Genomic DNA, 20681 nt, shown 5'->3' on the forward strand with positions numbered 1-20681 from the left:
TAGGTGGAAAGAAATACACAGGAAGAATCTTCGGAAAGGCACAGTGATACTATTTTTGACCACCGAGGGTATAGGCACCGTTTTTGTGTAAAACAAGTTCACTGAAACTTGCACAGAAACACGAAAGCCTTGATGAAAGGTCACAAGCAGAAAATACAGGTATTTACCTGATTGTAATTTGGTACAGTGTTTTTTCAAACCCCATAAATAAAGCTTTTAAAGATGAAAATCAAGCCTGGCTTCTCTCTGCTATCTCAATCTCTATCTATATCTGTATCAAGACCCATCTAACGCTTATCCATTCATTCCCACATAGAAAAGACTAATGGGTCCATCTGTTCACGTGCGACAATGGAAAATCACCAGACAAAAGAACACATTTTCATGAACGAGGTGTTAATCAAAACCTCATGATCTAGGAGTGTAAGTAACCGGGTCAGAAATCCAGCAAATCTTGCTAGTTTGACAGAATAGTGCCAAACAGTAATGAAAATACTCACAGCTAATAAAAGTCTGAGACGTTACTATGCTTGTTGACACTCTGCACGCTGAAGACCTTCTTGGCAAAGCACTCAGGAGCCACTGAATGTATTAGTTTAATTTCACTTCTTCCCCTTCATGCATTCAACAAGTTCCAAGGCAATTATATTACACAGAAAAGGTTCCAGACCTTTTCTCGTTTCAAAATTGTTCTGATTCATTTCTGGTTTAAAACTACAACATGCAACCTTTTCTGCCTGGATTTTCCTGGGAAACATCTCAGAAGAAGGGAAAATGGGAATTGCTTTTTTCTTTTGCCTGCCCTGCAGTGGAGGATCTTTCACAAATGCATAATTCTTATTACCTTTTCCAAAGTGCTTGCTGTGCTTTTAATTACAGAAGCGCTCCTAATAAAAGAAAATTACCAAACTGCCCTTCCTCATTCAAATCACTTGGTTTTGCTCTTTTGTTCTGCAGGGTGTCACAACTTTCCTTATTCCTTTATACAGAGGAAGGCACCAGGAAAAGAACAATTGCACAACAATTTTGTTTTTAATCATTGGGTGAGGAAGAAGAGGGCACGAGCACCTTCTCTCCTTAGTTAGTCTACTTTAAGGAAAGAAGGGGGCAATCATCAATAACATGATTTTATTAGCTGATAGGAACGTGTCGCCTCACAAAATATGAGCTCAAGGGCAGGAACTGACAAACAAGATTGGGAGTGTGGGAGGGGAGCAAAATATCACAGCAGCAAAACTGAACTTCCTGAAGGAAATCACTTTCAGCTACCAGCGATCCTCCTGGGAATCCACAAGGTGGTTGGATTCTAATCCTATGGGCTTGTCTTTCAATCTTTTATAATTACAGTTAGTCATAAATATGATGATTAGCAATAACAATGCAGCCTTTTCCCAGCTCCTCTGATTTCAGATTCCTCTTAAAAGGGCTACAATTAATTACTCATATTTTCCATGCTGTCTTAGGCGTTTATAGCTGTAACAGTTACCCTTGCATAGTATTAATGCTACAGAAAAATAGCCAATGCATGCTTTTAATGAACAGCAGCTTCTAAAACGTAGCAGGAAACGTTAATGTTCACTAAATGTTTTGCTGCAAGTAACAATAGCCCTATGATTGCAAATAATTTTTGCCCAGTTTGGTTATTTTCATTGCCTGCTTTTACCAGGGGCATTTTTTGTTTTTTTTTTTCTGGCTTTTATCTATTTTCAACTCTTAAGAAAAACATGGACCGAATGTCATCATGGATCTTCTTGTAGTAAAATCTTTTAGTCTGAAATAGTTTCTCAGTAGACAGAGAAACGCGATTGGGTTGGGATGTTCAGAATAAACCCAGCAAACGCCAGAAAAAAAGAGTGTTTCAGAATGGCAAGAGGTAGAAGAGGAGCACAACCCACCCTTGTGTGTATGCTGGAATGCAATAGTTCTCCAATACAGGGCACAGGGTGCAAGTACTGGGTAGGGCACAAGTGTTTTTCTAAAGCACAAAACAGCCCAAGCAGTTTACGCCAGTTAAGCATATCATTGGTAAAACGTCTGTGTGGGTAGAGTTTGGTATCTAACAGCAGGAACACAGCTGTTCTGTTCCAGTCTCCTTCCTATACCGTGGCTATCTTACAAAACCTTGAGCAATTTACTTCTCTTTGACACTCATCTTTGCTGCATCTGCTTTTTTGCAAACAGAAAGGGGAGGGAGGAAAAAAAAGAAGGTCGGTTTGGAATACTTAGGGAAGCTTGAAACAGAGAGGCACAACGTGGTCTTTTCCCCCACCTTCAAATTAACAAAGCAGGTTTTATGCGAAGGAAAGTGGGGGGAACAAAAAACAAGCCAGTGTGAGTGAGGCAGCTGGAATATGTAGATCACATTACAAACGAAAGGCTTGTTTTACAGCCATTGTCACATGTCAAACTGATAAGCTGAACGATGGTAAAAGAAACCCTACAGAGCCAATGATCTCTAAGATCAGAGAGAGTCTCTTTACCTAATATATGCAGCTAAATACGTGTACTCCCTACATCTGCCATAGCAACAAGGAGAGAACGAGGAATTAACTGGCTTAATAAAAAAACTGAAGGGACTCCTGTATGATATAACACAACACGGGCAACCTCTTGGCATCAAAGCAAAAGAAACGTAACAAAAGCACAGAGAATTATTTCAGAGCAAATCATTGAAACCAGCTGATTACCTGAGCTTGCACATCCCTGCTGTAGGGAATCCTGTAATGATGTCACAGAGTGAAGGACTAGATAAGAGAGGAGAGGAAAATCAGGGAACAATAAAAGGAGATGCCAAACCACAAACTAAACAGTAAGCAGGCTCAACAAATAGCAAAGTGCTGATCTCGGCAAGGGCGCGCTGCTCATTTAAGTCAGTGGCATTATCAGGGTACAACCGAGGCCAAACCCTAGTCTGGCCTTTCTGTCACAATTGGTATTAGAGTAAGAGGAGAGCCACAATAAAAGTGTAATTGCAACACAGCATTCCCCCCTTTAAAGCTTAGTTCTTCTAGCTCACCTCCTGAGAAAGCAATCGATATTCTCCTAGGAACAATAAAAATCCCCTATGCAAGCCTAGAAAACAGCACACAAGATTTTCCAGCTCTTTGGCCAAAATCGTTTGACTTACGTATCATATTCATGCCTAGCTAATATCATCCTAATGAGGAACTTGATAACTGCTGCTTATCAATTACACATAAATAAGTGCTTCCTTCATAAACATTCCCAGTGCATTCTCTGGGGACTGGCTGGGCTGCAAGGGTGGACGCTGCCACTTCCAGCACTGCCTGGCCTAGCACTGGGTGCAAGTGTCACTTACTGCAAGTTTAAAAAAGAAAAGAAAAAAAAGAAAAGAAAGATCTCCTCCTCCTCGACTCAAACAACAGAGTGGAATTTTAATTACCTTGTCCTTGTTGCTGCCCTTGTGCAGGCAGGACACACTGTCCCAGCTCACCATTCAACCAGAGCTGCATACGAATAAATGGTTCTCGGCCTTTTTGGGTCAATTTACTCCATGGCTTTGGCCTGGAGAGCATGTCACTGACACTTCCTTGGGACAGCCCCAATACCTGAAGTGAAGCAACCAAGAATGGCACGTTAACACATTTGATGTGGAAGGACGAGTAATTTCAGTCACTTTGGTTTTCCTTTGCTGCTGTATCGCTCCAATCGCTTTTATATGGACAATGAGTAAAACTGCAAAATGACCTCTGTGGGTACTTGGATGGAAATACTTTTCTCCTGCCGTGGTTTCCTGCTGGAGCATGGGGCTTTTTTCCTGCAGGAACGGAGTGGCAGCACAAACAGCAAAAGGATGGTGCGAGATTTGCATGCTTTTCATATTTTGTGTCAGATAGTTTCATCAGTTTTAACAGGAAAAACAGAGTCCAGGCACACACAGGCAGATAAAACAGGAAATGATTGGCATGTATTTTGTTCTCAAACAAAAATAATTGGGACTTTTGAGACTAGGCCTATAGCTGGTTGATTTTTTGGGGGATGAATTATAACGATGTGTATTTTCACCTGCAGCAGCGGCTGCTCCACGTAAGTAAATATTTAAGAACACAGCCGACTGCAGCAAAGGGGGAATTTCAGACAGACAGAATGCAATTACCTGCCTGGAATTCAGCACAGGTACAGCAGTTAAAAATCACATGTAATGAAAGCTGCCACGGGATCTTTAATGACCCCAAGAGGTCAGGTTTTTCATTTTACATCTTAGTGAAAAGGTAACAGCACAATGCCAGCTCCTATTAGACTATTATATTTGATTCAATTCCGCATAGGAAGAAGAAACACCAGATGTCCTCCGCTTCTTACAGCCTGGGAGGTGTTTTCTGGTGGGTGGGGACCCTCCTGAAATCCCACGTGTTCAGTGCTTAGGGCCCACAGTGTGAGGATTTCAGACAGCCTTATCGTGCATTGTGTATCTGTAATCATACATTGCTTTAAAACATCTCAAAGCACGCTAAGGTACTAAGCACCAGGTATAAGAAATGACTGAATTCCTGACTTCAGACTAAGGAGAGGCAGGGGATTTTCCGTGTGTTTGTTTAAATACCCTTGTGCACATTTCCAAATATTAAAAAGGAAAAATGCTCTTGTATCTTCACTTATAACAAATTTAAGACTCTCCAGTCATGACAACGGTATTACTCAAATATTCCATGAATTCATTACTTTAAGCATGAAATATTGAGTCTCAGTAACGTTTGCTTCAGCTTTCAGGATTTCTAAACTTGGGGGCCCCATTTCTAATTACAGGTGGCTGCAGCCAATCTTTGTATAAAACACTTAACACACGAAGCAAAAGCATTTTTCCATCAGACACATGGTGTATCCTCCTGAGCTCCAGACCAACATAAGAAGCAGAACGCGCGCTCACAACACTGGGGTAACAAGAGAACCACTTCTTTACCTTTTCCCCAAAGATCCTTTGGCAGATGCCATTCTTTGCTAGCTTTTCTTTGACCTGCCGCGTTAGCTCTATCGTATCCACTTCCTGGTACATATAAATCTCATACTGCTCAGGTGTCAGTGGAGGAACTGAAGGTTTGGATGGCTTTGACAAAGACACGATAGGGGATGAAGGGAGGGGGCTATTCTGTGGTGTCTCACTGCGACTCGCCCCAGTCATGCTCAATTCAGAACTCTGCGAGTACGGAGATTCAGCGTTTGGCCACTCTTTCCAATACTCTGAAGAAGATGGTCCTTGGAGCTGGCTACGATCTGGCCTAGTCTGATTGCTGACCTTTTCTTTTCCACCACTGGTTTCCTCAACTTTTATGTCTTCAGGAAGAGCTGTATTTCTTCTCTCATGCTGCACAGTATTCCACCAATGGTCCTTCCAAACACCACCACGTCCCAACTCATTTTTAACATGCCTCAACATACCCTGGGCAGAATCACTTACTCCATGAAGCTCTAAAACAGGTGCCTCCTGAGGCTCCTTTTTGAGCCCAGAGAGGTTCTGCAACGCAGAGATACTGGAATCAGTGACAGATGAATGTTTCTTCAGGGATATGGCCAAAGGAGAATAGCTGGAAACTGAAGACATTGCAGGTGTAGATACTAGTTTGGGGGACAGGATAGAAATGTCAGCTTGAGATAAAGGTGGTGTTTTTAAGGCAGGTTCAAGGGCAGCCTGCTGTGCCTCCATTTCACGTCGGGCTTGTTGCAGAATGGATCGAATAGCATCATCAGAATTGCCACTGCTAGATGCAGAAGGCGGCTGAGCCGGCTCAGCTATGAAAAACAACCAAAAGACTAAATGCAACACACGAATATGCTTTATATTCAACATGTGCTACTGTTAATATTTCCCTGTCAGAAAAAAGGGCTGCAATACATTTCTGGATGGGAAGGAGGAGTTTCCACTAAGCAAAGGTTTGTACTTTATCAAAATAAGGTAAGATTTCCAAAGTTCTTCACTGGAAAAATATGAGAGTTGCCAAAGTGCTGGACTTGTGCAGGCAGAGCCTCAGCTGCAGATGTCTGGTGCCACTTGCATGTTTTCCACCATTGAAAACATTTTCAAACAAATGCCTTTGAAAATTCAAGCCTTCAGCTCTTCCTCCCCCACCCCAAGTGGTCAATAACATGTCATGGGTCTGTTTGCAAAGTTATTTAACCTTTCACTTCTCTCTATCTTCACAAAGGAATGGTAACACACACAAAACTGAGCACAGCTGCATTCACCTGGATGGACTACTAATACCCTCTTACCAGATAAATGAGGGGAGCCCTTTATACTCCAAAAATATAACACACAAATTACAACAAAGCAAGAACTTTACTAAGAGACTTCGTTATTTCATTTAACAAGCTGGATATGCTCCTGCTTCCTGTTTTCTCATTCCATGGTCACAGACACTGAAATAAACAGCTCTACAAAGCCAGGCTGATGCCTGGTCATCACTCTGCCTTATCTGGAGCTCAAGAATGGAGCCCTGGGCTCTTTCAGAAGAGGTAACACCTAAAAGCAGTATTTCAGTGGTGAATCGGGGCTTGTGGGGCTGTGCTGGGGCAGTTGGGGATGAGCAGAACAATGGCATCTGCTTCCATTTAAGTTAGTCTCCACTGAGGTCCCCAGTGGTTGAAAACCAATTCCTCTGAAAGCTACTCTACAACGAATGGGGAAAGTGAAGCACTAAGTATAAGAGGGAACCCATACACTACAAGAAGTGGCCTCAAAGCGAAGTAAGATTTGAAACACGCTGCATGTTATTCTAGCAATATTATGGGCTTGTCTGAATACATTTCCAAATTTGCTTCCCTACATTCCTTCCTGTCACACACTATAAAATACATTTAAAAAGCTAAGAAATGGGGAAAAAAAGACAGTGGGACTCTCCCTTCTATCTACTGGTTTCATTGGGAGTTTTGAGGCTGAATTAATATTTGAAAGGAAGTCTGACATTCCCTGATGAAACATGCAACTGGAACAATGTGCTTGCAGTTTCCTGCACACAGCCCATATTTTTCTCTGTGCTATCATTACTTGTATAAAGTCATATCCACTAAGTCATATATTAAATTGTATATTAACTGTCTTTTATAATTTGCCATGAGATTAGGTTAGTTTTCATTTAAGAGACAACTATCCAAAACTGTAAATCAGTATTTAAAAAAACAAACCAAAGGACTGCACAGTTATTTCTACTCCAGCATTAGTTCTTTAGCAGTACTGGAAACTGCTTTAAAGATGGGAGGGCTATGGAGTAGACTATGTGTTAACTACAAGACAGCATACAATGAGAAATTAAACTTCTCTAGGGCTAAGATGTTAAACTAATGATGTTTTTGGGAAATGAAATGCTTTTTGGATTTGCCAGTTCATTCACTGAACACATTTGGTAACCAAAACCACAGCCATATAGAAGTTAGAACTGAGTTTGGCTATATTCTAATTTCAGTACATGATGGCCACAGTATGATGGTCCTATGTGACTGATAATTGCTGGCAAGATAATGACCCTCACCCCGACAAATCCATTCAGTTCCCTCTTCCATGCAGTTGTGTCCCTGGGGCCTGAGTTAGATAGAAGAGAATAGAAAGCAGGAGGCATTGCCTTTTCAAGGAGCAAACTGCTAGCAGAAAGGGTTTTGTAGGTATGTCCTGCAGGGTGACTGCCTGCAGGTCTGGAGTGGTGTAGGGAAGGCAGAGCTTTGACATGTGGGAAAAGGTGTTCAGGAATCTTAGTGTTGCTCCCCCAGCAGCAGGGCAGAGCAGTATTGAGCAGAGACCCTGCCAAGCAGTGACACGTGTACCTTAACTTAGGATCTCTTAGAGACAGAAACAACTCCAGCAAATAATTAAAAAGAAAAAAAGAAAAGCAGCTCTTCAAACCTACATTCAGGGTTTTAAGAATATAATTAACTGACCAGAAAGCTCCTGGTAATTGTTTTAATTAAATTCTGAAATAAAAGGAGCAAGAGACAGAATGAGACCATACCTGTTTTCTGTACTTGCAGCTCCCTTTTGGCTTGTTCGAGAATGGATTTGATGGCTTCATCAGAGCCAGTCTCTGTGGTTCGGATTCTTGTGGTTATATTACCTGGAGAAGAAAACAAAACTAATGACTCTGGGAAAACCTCTATTTGCTTGGTTGTTTTAACACAAAGACAGACAGTATATACTGATATACCACCAGCATGACCTGACAGCAGTTTACACAGCACCTTTACCAACATTTACAACACCAAGAAGGCACTTAATAAAAGAAGAATATCCTTGCAGTGCAAAGGCCTGCCCGTTAGCTGCACTGGAGCAAGGAGAACACTGACATCACCAGAGGAAGAGCTAGGTGGTCATATATACCTTTCCCAGCATAACATACATAGGTCTATCTTTTTTCCTTTCCTTTTTTTTTTTTTGTTTTTGGAGGGGGAGAGAAAACAGAAGGGAAAAGAACCAGAGGGGAAAGGAAGAAAGCTAAAAACATAAGATAAGGAATCAACTTAAAAACTGCATCAGGTGCCAGGCAAAGGAGGAGGAGTATACAACCAGCCCAAACCAGAATTAGAACAGAACTAGATAAAAAGTAACCTTTAACTTTCTAGAGGTTACTACATTAAGAAAAACAGCCATTTAAACACAGATACCATTTGAAGCACTCTCCAGCTAAGAGGTATTACTTGGTGGTTTGGTTTGGTTTAGGTTTTATTTAACCACTAAGGGGAAGAAAAGGAGGAAAAACTATGACTGTGAATGCTATTGCCCTTAACTGCATTTTTCATGATGAGATTATCATTTGTAAGTGAGCTAGATAATTTCTGTCTGGAGCCAAAATAACTACAGAGTTTTAGGGTACTTGTTTCTGTTTTTAATTCTTTCTCTTGTCTTGCTACAAGAAAAATACTGCAACTAATCTGTAACAAAGAAAAATGTTTGTACTTCCTGTTCAGAGATTATTGCTCTGACGTTCACTTACGATGTTTTTAAGGTTCACTATTTTATGTTCACTAAATGATCTGTAAGGTCCCTTCCAACCCAACCCGATCCTGCATGATTCTATTACTATCCTGTTGTCTTTTTCACACAGCATACTGAAGTATCACACTAATTTAACAGCGTATTAAACTGTATTTGTCCACATAAGCCCCATGAGAGGAAAGAAGCAAATCTAGAGCAGAAGCAGTATGCGACTGATGTTGTAATTGTGCAGCTTTCTACCTCCAAAATCACAAAAATAGCAAAGAGAGCATTTCAATGGATCTGATGCTTTTATAAAGCCACTTCTATCACTCCTCTCTTTTTTATCTGCGTACGCAGTGAGGTTGGGAGTGGAAAAAGTATCCAAACAGGGTTACGTTAGTACAGCAGCAGCAGAATTAGAAAAAGCAAAGTGTTCATCTAACCCATGGTTTGTTTTATACTTACTGTCTGTTTTTCTATCAGATTCCAGGCCAGAATCAAACTGCACAGTTTTAAGGAAACACACAGCTAAAGCACACTCCACTTCCTAGGTATTGACTGCAAAGAAAAACACCTGCCTGTGACGTACCTTCAGACCCATTTCTTCGTTTCGGTACTTCCTGAAATAGTCTGTTCAGGTTCTGGCCTGGATTCTCTGTTGAAAAACAAGTTTGGTAAGAACAAAACAATCAGGGGATGGTTGCTCTGACATCATGGGCTCTGTGACATGAGAAGCTGGCAGCCTGTCTCTGAGCACAAGGCTCTGAGCTGCCCTTGCCCCCTCGAGCCCTTGGCTGAGCACGGTTGGAGCTGGCTACTTGGGAAGAAGCAAGGCTGGCTGATTTGTTAATAAAGATTACAGCTACGTTCGGAAAGGAGATTAGACAGATATAAATAAACGTCTAGAGATACCAAAAATGAAGAGGTTAAAGATGGGCAGATAATCCCCTCAAGTACAATCATCAAAAGGAAGAACAGATTATAAATCGACCAGCGTGCGCTTTCAATTAAACACAGTCTAGCAAAATCCTGCCTGTCTTTTCCAATAGTTCTTGACTGTAAACAACTTACTTTCCAGTTTCTCTAAATGTAAATCTCAGTCTTTGCTTAAGATGAATCACAATGAAACGCATGTTATTTCTTAAAATCACTGCCTGAAATATGCAAAGCTGCTTCAAATCAGGATTCCTTTTATATTACTCATCTCATGCATCACCTGTGGTATTTTGTCAAACACTTTGGGACAAAAAAGATCACATAAGACACAACAAAAGTCTGGTCGCAATAAACAACCCCAAATAAAAACGTCCGGGTGTTTCTGAGGGCTGATACCCTTAGTTGCTACTGACCCTTTTCACTCTGTATTTAGCTCTGACAGGAAGCTATTGGGAAGTGAGGGATGTGAGTGTCCCTGCTGCTTGCCCCTGCTGACAAACACAAGTCAGCAGCTAAAAAAAGCATAAGCAAAGATACTAACCTGCTTGAGGGCTGAAAAGCAGAGTTAGAAAGCTGTACTTTCTGTACCTGACATCTGATCTGGGTGAACACAGCACCAACACACAAATGGCCCCATACAGGGAACGTTCCAGTTTGTAACACCGGTAACTAAGAGGAAAACAGGGCGAGACTCTCGGACGGTGAGCGCTTACCTCTTTGTCTACCCTGGATGCTGCGAAGAGCCAAGATGTTCTGCTCGTCCGAGAGGAACTGCTTCATCTTATGAAATGGCTCCTTGCCTCTCACAGTCAGTTTATTCCATGGCTTTGGCCGGGCTAGTATCTCACTCACAGACCCTTGCGACAGTCCCAACACATAATGTCCAAATATCCGCTGTCCAATATTGTGCTTGATCAACTGCTCTTTCACCTGACGTGCAATTTCGGCTGTGTCTATTTCCTCGCCTTCAGAGATGCTCCCAGCACTTTCTGACTGGCTGGGAGACGGGGCCATGCCATTTACATCCGGACTTTGTTGTAATGGACTTTGGGAAGATATGGAGTTTGTGCTGTAAGGACCTGTTGAAAAAATCATGCTTGTGCTTCCTGCTTCCTGCATTGCCTTGGAGTAGAAGGACTGCATTAGCTGTCGCTGGAGGAGAGAGTTTAGTGCAAATTTTCCTGTGGAGGCCAGGGGTAAGCTGGGGCTCGCCAGGGATGAGCTGAAAAAGTCTTGACTTAAACCCGTTGGTGAGAACTGGTGTGTACCATTAGTATTGGAAGCCTGCTCCCCCGTGTTGCGGAGCAACTGAGAAGGAGGGGAGGCCGGCAAGGTTGCAGGACGCTGACTCTCAGGCTGGTCTTTCCCTTTTCTCCTGGCTGACCCTACAAGGAAGGTCAAACATAATGCATTATGGGGGATCAAAGAGGGAAAAACCAAGATAAAAAAATGCAAAGTTTGCCCCGCAAAGGGAAAAAGTGCAGATTTCCAAGGGCCAATGAAGTGGCGGTGGGGTTTTTGTTTTCATTTTGGTTTTGGTTTGTTTTCATTTGGTTGGTGGGTTTTTTTCCCCATAATTGAAATTTTAATAAGCCAAACAAGGCCCCCAAAACAAACAACATGCATTTCATGTTTGCACCTTTCTTGTATGTTGCAGCCTGGAGAATCCCCCTTACAAACATTAAAACTAGAACAAGTACATGAAGTGCAGTTATACATTTAAAATAAATGCAGTTACAGACAGCAAGTCTCTTTGTTGTCTCTCATTCAAGACATTACTCATTGGACCTGACTGAACCCAAATGCAGCAAACATTTACATTTTGGAACAAACCAATTTGAATAATCACCATTAGGTGGATGCACCAAGATCACTCAGTTAAAAGTCATAAACCGCTTCAGAATTCAGTAATCCCAGGGCCAGTGGCAACTTTTAACTTCCTTCCAGCTGCAAAAACCATAAACATTCAAGTATCTGGAAATTCCATGACTTGCCATTTAAAAAATGTGCACACAAGATGTAAAAAGCCCACATTAGGAAAGCTAAACGGCAAACACGCTTTGCTAAGAAGAAAGTATTTTGTTTTTCCAAGCTGACCTGCTGTAGTATATCTAAGTGTATCAGACAGGAAGATTATTGTGTTCTACATGCAAACATTTTGCATAACATTGTGTGTGGGGGAAGAGACTTCTGGTGCCACAGATGAATTTGTTCCCAAAACAGAAGACAGCCTCAAATGCTACCGCTTGGTACATCCTGTATTGCCTCTCTTCCCTAACCTTTAAAGACTCTTTGAGGTCTCCAAGTTTGATTTTCTAATCCAGCCTATAAAACTGCAGAAATCCAGCATCATTCAGTGCTCTTGTCACCTCTTACTCTTTCTGCCATGCATTAGCTCAGACATTCATCTCTCACTCAGCCCTCCCTCCCTTTACATGACAGGAAACAACCAGAATAGCTGAAAATCGTATCAACCTACCACTCAGGTCACTATTTGTGATACGCAGCGTGGCGTTCTCAGACTGCAAGGAGCGGTTCTTCTCCAGCAGCAGCACCTCCAGCGGTTTAGATGCATCCTAAAGAAAATCAAAGTGGGAGGTTTGTTTCTAAAAGCATTAAGAGTCTCACTCAGGCACTAAAAAGGATTTCAGAAGAAGAAAACAACTGCTCATCCCTGCTATGAATGCAGCTAGGGAATTCGCCATGCATATATTTGCAGGAATCACTCAGTGCTCCTATGAGAGCCATAGAAGAGATTCACTGTTTAGTTTTCATTGTAAATCATCCCTCAATTCTGCATTATTTTGGAATGTGCAATGGAACATTCTCTTAATCCTACTTATTTTAAAATGGTACTGGCATGCCTTCTATTTAAAAGCTGCAGACTCCTTTTAATCTGATTAAAATAGGAGTTAACATTATATTATTTCTTCTAGGTTGACTGACCCAAGTTGAGCATTCCCTTGAAATGCTGCATTTCAGCAAAACCACTTTGCTCAAAACCTAAGTCACTCACAGAAACCTGTGTCTGATTTACCTTCCACCGAATATCTACCCCTTGATCATTAAAAAACATATTGAAAATTAATCCCTGTGTATTGCTATTCGGTTCAGATTTCAGAAGCAGGAATTTAATTCATAACCTTTAAACCTCACTTGCTGGAATACAGCACAGCTTTCTCAGTACTCAAAGGGTTGTTTTCCTTGGTGAGCATTATTTTCAAGGCTAACAAAGACTTAAAAATGGTAAAACCCTTGCTCAGGGTACTGTCAGGGCAAGAAACATGCAAATCTCAACGTAGCTGTCAAACAACTCTAGTACGTTTAAAAGACCCAACTCCACAACATTATGAATATCCACTCCAGCACAGCTGAAACGTCATTCTCTGTCTTGACCACTTTAAAAAAATTAACAGGCAAAAAATGTTCAGTTCAGCTTTTTGCATAAGGAAACATCAGGAAAACAATGCTCAACCCATATGTCTCAACAGCCACAGGAAACTGCCCGCGCCAACACCAAAGAATTGCAAGACAAATATTTTCTTCATTAACTGAATTGCTGAAGTAAGAAAGAAAACAAAAGTAGGTTCAGTACCTGCGCACCAGAGCTTTCAGATGGTGCAAACTCCATGGATTTCAATATACTGTGGAAGGCAGAAAAACAATTATTGTCTATTTCTTCTTTTCATGACAACTCCACTAATGAGCATTAACATTATCACTTCCTACTCTCCAGCAACACTACATGTGATAACAACTTTCCTTGCAGTAGCCCAGTCTCATAATGAATATAGAATAACCATTCAAACTAGTTATTGGATAAGAAAATTCTCTCGAACGTCATCTAAATCATTCCATATGCAATCCCACCAGGCCAGTTTAAGGCATAAATTTAAAGGTTAATAAGGATCTAACATTTTAAGCTGTCAGAAGCGATATAAATTTCTGTGTGAAGCTTGAAGGGAATGAAGAAGTTGTAGCAAAGCAACAAAACAGGGGAATCACCACCCCAATCACAGTACTTTATATAATAAACACCAGCTCACACAGCAATGAAAATATGCACAAATAATCCTCCCAACCAAGACGCTACAGGCTAAAAGGCAGTGTATCATTTTAACAGCCTCCTAGTTCTATGGCAAAGGGAAGACAAAATGGGACAGTATTTCTTGAGAAATATGAAAGATCCAAGTATTTATAAGTACATTAAGAGAAGAATCTGATAGTCTCCTTGTCAATATTTTATATAAATACTGTGCAGTCGAAGGATGTCTCCCTTCAAAGTCTTTCAGTGAGAGGTGTATCATCGGGCAAGCAACAATCTTACAGGAATACAAACTTATTACTCTGCTTCGTCTAATGAATTGTTTTAAACAGGCCTGCTGCAGGCAGGACGTTAACGTCTCAGACTGAAGCAATAAATGATTTCAGCTTCTCATCGTACAAAGATGACATTCATTTGCTGAGGAAAAATACCTAACCAGATATAGATGGTGTTTATACAGCATTTTTTTCAAGTATAAAGCACCAGGAACTTTGTGTGGCAGGAAGAATATGTCCAACCATGTATTATATGTGGAAAATGAGGCAAAAAAAGGCAGAAGGCCAATACTAAGATGTAGGGACTGGTTGGGAATGCCACCAGGAGTCAGCTGAACACCCAGCACTCATTAACTGCCTCAGACCATGTGGCATCCAGCTCCTCTATAAATCTGTCTGTGCTTTAATCCAGAATTAGATGTCCATGAAGTGACACTCTGGGAATCAGTAGGCTCAGTGAGTCATTCAAGATCACTCAAAGCCATAGCAAATCCAAGGGAAAAAGAAGTCATTCCAAGACAGGAACCTCATGCGTTGCATACTGTGTTAATTCTGACAGGCACTCCTACAAATATAATTATTAATAAAATTACAAAACTCTGGCCATCAGTTTCATCATACGGGGTCACTGAATGACACCTCTTCCCAGCAGAAATCACTGTGGGGTAGAGCCACCATCCAATACACAAACACATAAAGCAATGCCATTAAGAGACTGCTTTATGCTGGCATAACAGCTCACCCACATGCAAAAGTGCCTCTTTTCTGCTATTAATGGAATTGTGCCAGTCAAGGAGAGAGGCTGTGCATTAATGGCTTGAGTTCTTAGAGGTCCTGACATTATATTGACATCACAGGCATGTTTACTCAGGTTACTAATCATTGCTGAAAGCAAGTGCTTCTTGGGACATCTCCTCAGAGCCACAGCTCTGTCTACAAGGACTCCAAGGTTCTGGGGGAGACAAATATGCAGAGACTCATCTAGGGAAAACCCTTTGAAAAGAGGGGCTGAAAGCACAGCAAGCAGTAATCACAGATTCATAGAATGGTTTCCAATGGCGTTAGAACTGGGTGAGCTTTAATGTCCCTTCCAACCCCCTGCCACAGTCAGGGCCACCTTCCACTAGAGCAGGTTGCTCCAAGTCCCATCCAACCTGGCCCTGAACACTGCCAGGGATGGGGCAGCCACAGTTTCTCTGGGCACTCTGTTTCAATGCCCTCATGATGGTCGAATAAGGAAACCCATCCGAATTTTTTAAAACCCCTATTTTTTACTGCAAATTATCACGTAACAAGCTTCCCGTGGCAAATCCCAGCTGTTTCTCCCATTTCGGCTCAGATCAGCAGCACACTTGCGATGCCGGTCTCCCAGTAATCCCCACTTACCACACTTTGGTCTGCCATGCAGAGCAGTCCTGGAGCATACAGCCGCCTTCCTTCAGGATGAGACTAAACCAAAGGAAGCTGCACGCTCTGAAGGAGCTGGTGTGATGTTCTCTGACCACTACTGTGCTGCCTACAGAGCCAGACTGAAACCAGCCCCACGTGCAAAGTAAGCCTAAATGTATTTAGTCTGTACATGGGGTTCTTGGTACCAAATGGCCAGCTTTGAAGCCCTGATCCTCTTGTGCCCTCCACTTGCACCAGCTGCTCTACCAATGCATTTTTATACTGAGTACCGGCTGTCAGCTGGGACCTGCAAAAAGGATCCTGAATACTGCAGCAGCTGTATTTTCCACTGAGCTTGGAGCAGGCATGTGCATTCAAACCTCATCTGGAAACTTACTGACCTCTGCCTGCTTAAAGTGTATTCTCTGCTACCTGGAATAGCCTTCTGGTCATTTCACAGGTAATTTCCTATACACTTAGAACCCAAAATACACTAAAATCCAGGCTGATGCTATCTCAAATTGCCCTTGGAGGAATATTCACTACAGCATGTTCATTTTCTCAAAGTAAAAGCTAAGTATGTCAAAAATGACTCTCCAAATGTGTCACAAGCAGGAATACGAGGAAGCAAAATGTTTCCCCTTTGGATTCCAGGAATATCTTTGCCCATGAGATTTCAGCTCACTCTGCTGCTCAAGATCAGTTATCTGCTCTTTAAAGGAAAGATCTTGTGACTTGAATCTGCACATCTAAGACGACTTGAAAGATCTTACTCTAAAGCAAAGTGTGCATTGGGACAGCTCAACTTTCTGATTGTATGATCCTGACTGCACAGGCAGGAGGGTTAGCACTGTTGTATTACTCAAGAGGGAACTGAAAGTACACACAGAGCTCTCAGATCTCAAAAAAAAGGTTTAAAAGCCATTTGGCACAAAAGCCAATGCAGCAACAAAGGAATCCTCCCATCCAGATCTTGATGTGGACCACTTTAAGCTCCTCCAAGGTTAGAAGCCGGCTGACATTGAGATCCCTCAGCCTCGAATGCCTCTAACATCCTTGGGAGGATTAAGGAAAATACATCAGTTCTCAAACACACAAGGAGTTTATTCTCTTCTTCCTTACTGACAAGATATCTTTTTTCTTGGTGTGTATGCATGTTACGAGCAGCTCTTTCTCGGTCAGTGTTGCAGGGTACAAAGGCAGCACAGTAGGATTCAGTATGAGGGATACCAGATCTACAGCAATAGACTTTTCATAGCTTCACTTCAGATGAGACTGTCACTCTCAGATGCCCATTTAGATTTTGGCACATCTTTTGGACCAGATGGGAGCAGAGAGGGTGGCATGAGTGAGCTGCTGTGACAATGCAGCACTGCAAACATCTTCAGTGCTCGCACAGAGGGTCTTAACACCCCACACCTCCCAGTAGGATGGTATGTGGACCCTAGGCTACCTACAAGGTAGCTGGCTGTCCCTCCAAAGTCAGCAGATAAAAACTCTTATCCACAAATTAGGGGATATAAAAGCTGTAACAGCCAGGAGAACAGAGTTAATTTACTGGCACCCAACAAGGGTCACTTGCAGGAGATTTTCCCATCTATTTCACTGCAGGCTCATCTTGAAATAACAGGAACAGGCAGAAGCACCATATGAATACTCTGGTGTCATGGCTTCTCCCGACCTCTTACCTGCCTTCCTTCATGTCAGTGTTGTAACAAAGAAAAAGTAAAAACCAAAAGGCATTATTGCCAGAAATATAAGGATATAAAAGAGTTTCATAGGACTTAAAACTCATTTGCTGCTTTGGCACATTCACATTTAGTAACTCATGGAGCAAATGGAGAGGTTGTGGCCTCATTCCCATTCACTAATTTACATGAGGGCATAAAGCAGCTGAAATCTGAAGCTGAGTTTCCTTCATTCAGGAGAGAACATGGATGTATTTATCCATATCACTAAAAGAATGATGTTTTTTTTGAGACCAGTTAATATTCAGGTATAATGACCAAAGAAACAGTCAACTGAAACTATATCCTTCCATCAGGGTGTGCTGCAGCTGGCACTGAACCAGAACCGCAGTCAGCATGGCTTTGAATGTAATAGCACCAAGGGCCTGGGCAGTCCCTGGGCTTGCAAAACCAAACGTGCTTTCCACATTCTCCAGGGACGTGTAAACAAAAGCACATGATTCCCAGCCCCATCTGAAATACCTCATTAAACAAGGTAACATTTTTTCAGGCTTCTTAAAATACACACAAAAATGCCAGAATGATGAAAGAAGAGATGGAGTTTCTTGCAGTTATTTAAACCATGACACTAAACGTATTTCCAGTCAAAAAAGTTCTCTTCTGAACCTGACAGCTTATCTTGTTAGAGTTCAAAATAAGGCTCGTTTAAGTCTCTTAAAAAAGCCCCCTGGAATAGGAAGAGGCTGTTTGTGGCTTTAGTTTAAAACCACAATGTATTAGCAAAAATATACAGTGAAACAAGCACAGCATTAAAATGGTAAGTGCTGAACAGCGGCTGGCAAAAGCAGAGAAAAGGTATTATGGCCAAAGGCCCTGCATTTAATTCTTGGTCCACATCACATTCAGCTGTTGGCTGGGGATTTTTAAAGAGTCATCCACCTAAAATACCACAGATTTTCAAATGTTTTACCCTTGGTGGACAATAGTTTTAGCACCTTTTCTTCATGACACCTGTATTATTTGCTACTGCGATACTGCTGCAATGAAAAGGAGCACTCTCAGAGACAGCATCAGTTCTGGATGCAATTTCTGCCAACATTCCCAATTTCCCCATCTTTGTGGGTTTGACTGAATTCTTTATTGTTCCGAGATCACAGATTTGTGGCTTCATTTAACAAGCATTGTTAAACTACAGTTTGTGAAAAAATTACGGTAAGCATTTAACACTTACTTTAATTCTTTCTTAACCTCTTCATAATCAGCCTGTCCTTTCAGTTTTTCTTCCAGTTGCTTTAAAAGAAAGAAGATGGATTTAATTATTTAGGTTTTTTTCTTCCTGCAGGCTTTCAAAATCATCTTTAAATTATTCCATATATACAGCAGCACAAGTGAGGGTTAATGACTCGAACCTAATTTACATGTATTAGAAAACAAACTATAACCAATTCAACATAAACACAATTATACCTCACTTTTCCTTTGTTTACAGCGTGCCAAGCGTTACAGAATTCAGTAGGTCCCAATTTGGCTGTTTGCAATGTCACTGTCACGTGTTCAGGAAAGAGGTCAGGGAAGAAGGTATTAGAAATGGGGGCAGCTGAGATCTTTATGCAACTGATAAATGGAATAACCAAGCAGGATGCTTTGGCACACACTGTATTCTTCATACAAGAGGTCTTGATAACCTTATCTACATGGAAAAGGATGAAGAAGACTGAAGACGCTGCTGTTGACTGGAACAAGCCTTAGGCTTGTCAGACTTCTACAATGCCTCATGCTCAAACAAAACAGCTGTACGAAGTCATTTTACAAGCATTACTTATTGCAATAACTAAATGATTACACACCGGAGATGAAGCATTGAGACCAACTCAGCAGGTCTTTTTGCTCAGGTCTGCCTGACCTGGGGCTGTCTCAATGGTTTCTCTTTGGTCTGAAGATGCCACAAATGTTGAAATAAACCTTCCAACACAATGCTACGCATTTGGACCTTACCCAGCTCCCAACAACAGTGCTCATCACTACAGGATAAATGCTTCAGGAGGCCTAAAACATAGTGATACATAATTGGTGCCGTTACGTTGCTTTCAGAAGCCACATTCATTTCCCACTAATAATTTCTTTGCTTAGTACAGGCACACCTGATGTAAGCAAAGAAAGAACAGGACTTACTGGCTTGCAACTTCCACGGGTAAGCTCAGGCTAGCTCCGCTTCACTTCATTTTTTGGTGTAAAAATTGCCACAGAAACCCAAAGGTCACAGGAAACAGAAATAACACAAGGACAAAGCACCCTCAAAGACAGAGCATCTGCTTTGAAAACGGAAGGAATATATGACATGAAAAAGGAGAAGAGGGCTTTATGTCCAGAAGAGGCTGCCTTCAGAGGAGAAGTGAATTGAAGAAGCCACTCCTGGGCTGCTTGCTGAATGCAGGAGGAAGGCAGGGAAGGCTTGCAGTGAACTTGGATAATTATAGCAAACTCATTTTAAATGCAGCCCCATAAAGTTCCACACCAGCACAGTTATGGGTGAACAGCAGGGCTGGGGCACATGAACAATTAGAAGTAGGAACCTCTTAACCCAAGTAAGCCCGTGTGTACGTGTCACCCATCTCAAAGCTACCAATGGGTACAAGCAGCAAACCTGAACACTGTAATACAGAACCCACAGATCAGCAAGTCCATTATCTGAGCCATCTTAATGATTTAAATGAGGCTTCTTCAGGTGACAACAGCAGCATGATGGGGCTTTGTTGGATTTCCAGCTATTTTGCTACCTATTAAAGGATTCCCTGTCAAGCCCTTTCCAGTTTAGGCATCGCTGGCATTTCCTTCTTGCCATTAGTACACATATTAAAAAGCGGTGACAAAGTGGACATCCATGTTATTAATATACCACCCTCTTAAATTCTTGTTCCTGCTTTTTGACACCATAATCCACAATCCTTAGTCACTGCTGACAAGAGGCATCTCCCAGCAGTAATGGATGGGCCCTGCTCTGGCAGCTGCTCAACAAGCAACTCTTAATGGATCAGCACCACTGTTACAAGAAAGCAGAAACTGTTAAGTGTGGAATTTGCACTCTGTGGAACACTGGTGAAACAAGTGGCCTCTTAAAAAGTCCTATGTCCTAAATCCTTAGCCATCAGTAACTCATGCAGTCATTCAGATGTGTTAAAAAGACAGAAAAGACACACATCTTTTAGCCATTTCACCAGACATGTCCTGCCTTACCAAATTCCACTTACTAACTGGAATTATAGGGATTACCGACTTTGCTTTATATAGAAGAGACAGTTGTACAGGTGTTCTGGTCCTGGATAATGTGACCAGGAAAATCCTACAAATACTAAAGATGTCTGAGGTTCTGATAACCTCCAACATGTGTTGAAATCTCATTATGCAAATGCAGCACATAACCCCAGGGC

General features: G+C 41.7%; 1 protein-coding gene across 10 annotated transcripts in view; it reads right to left on the minus strand.

The window, feature by feature from the left end:
- The window catches only part of CUX1 (cut like homeobox 1), a 271313-nt gene that overhangs the window by 61681 nt on the left and 188951 nt on the right, over positions 1–20681 (minus strand). For 2 of the 10 annotated variants that reach the window (XM_062614913.1, XM_062614911.1), the window contains exons 12-20: positions 18485–18543; positions 13452–13500; positions 12336–12432; positions 10570–10935; positions 9510–9575; positions 7959–8060; positions 4922–5748; positions 3404–3569; positions 2688–2744 (exon numbers count right to left, since the gene is read on the minus strand). In XM_062614913.1, the coding sequence (XP_062470897.1) occupies positions 2688–2744; positions 3404–3569; positions 4922–5748; positions 7959–8060; positions 9510–9575; positions 10570–10935; positions 12336–12432; positions 13452–13500; positions 18485–18543 (1789 nt within the window). Of the gene's footprint in view, positions 1–2687; positions 2745–3403; positions 3570–4921; positions 5749–7958; positions 8061–9509; positions 9576–10569; positions 11242–12335; positions 12433–13451; positions 13501–18484; positions 18544–20681 lie in introns of all 10 variants that reach the window. The other 8 variants (XM_062614909.1, XM_062614910.1, XM_062614915.1 and 5 more) reach the window with 6 other exon arrangements.

This window comes from Pezoporus occidentalis, unplaced genomic scaffold (assembly GCF_034315485.1).
Source record: "Pezoporus occidentalis ecotype Australia unplaced genomic scaffold, CSIRO_AGI_Poc_V1 ctg179, whole genome shotgun sequence".
In the NCBI taxonomy this organism is placed as follows: Eukaryota; Metazoa; Chordata; class Aves; order Psittaciformes; family Psittacidae; genus Pezoporus; species Pezoporus occidentalis.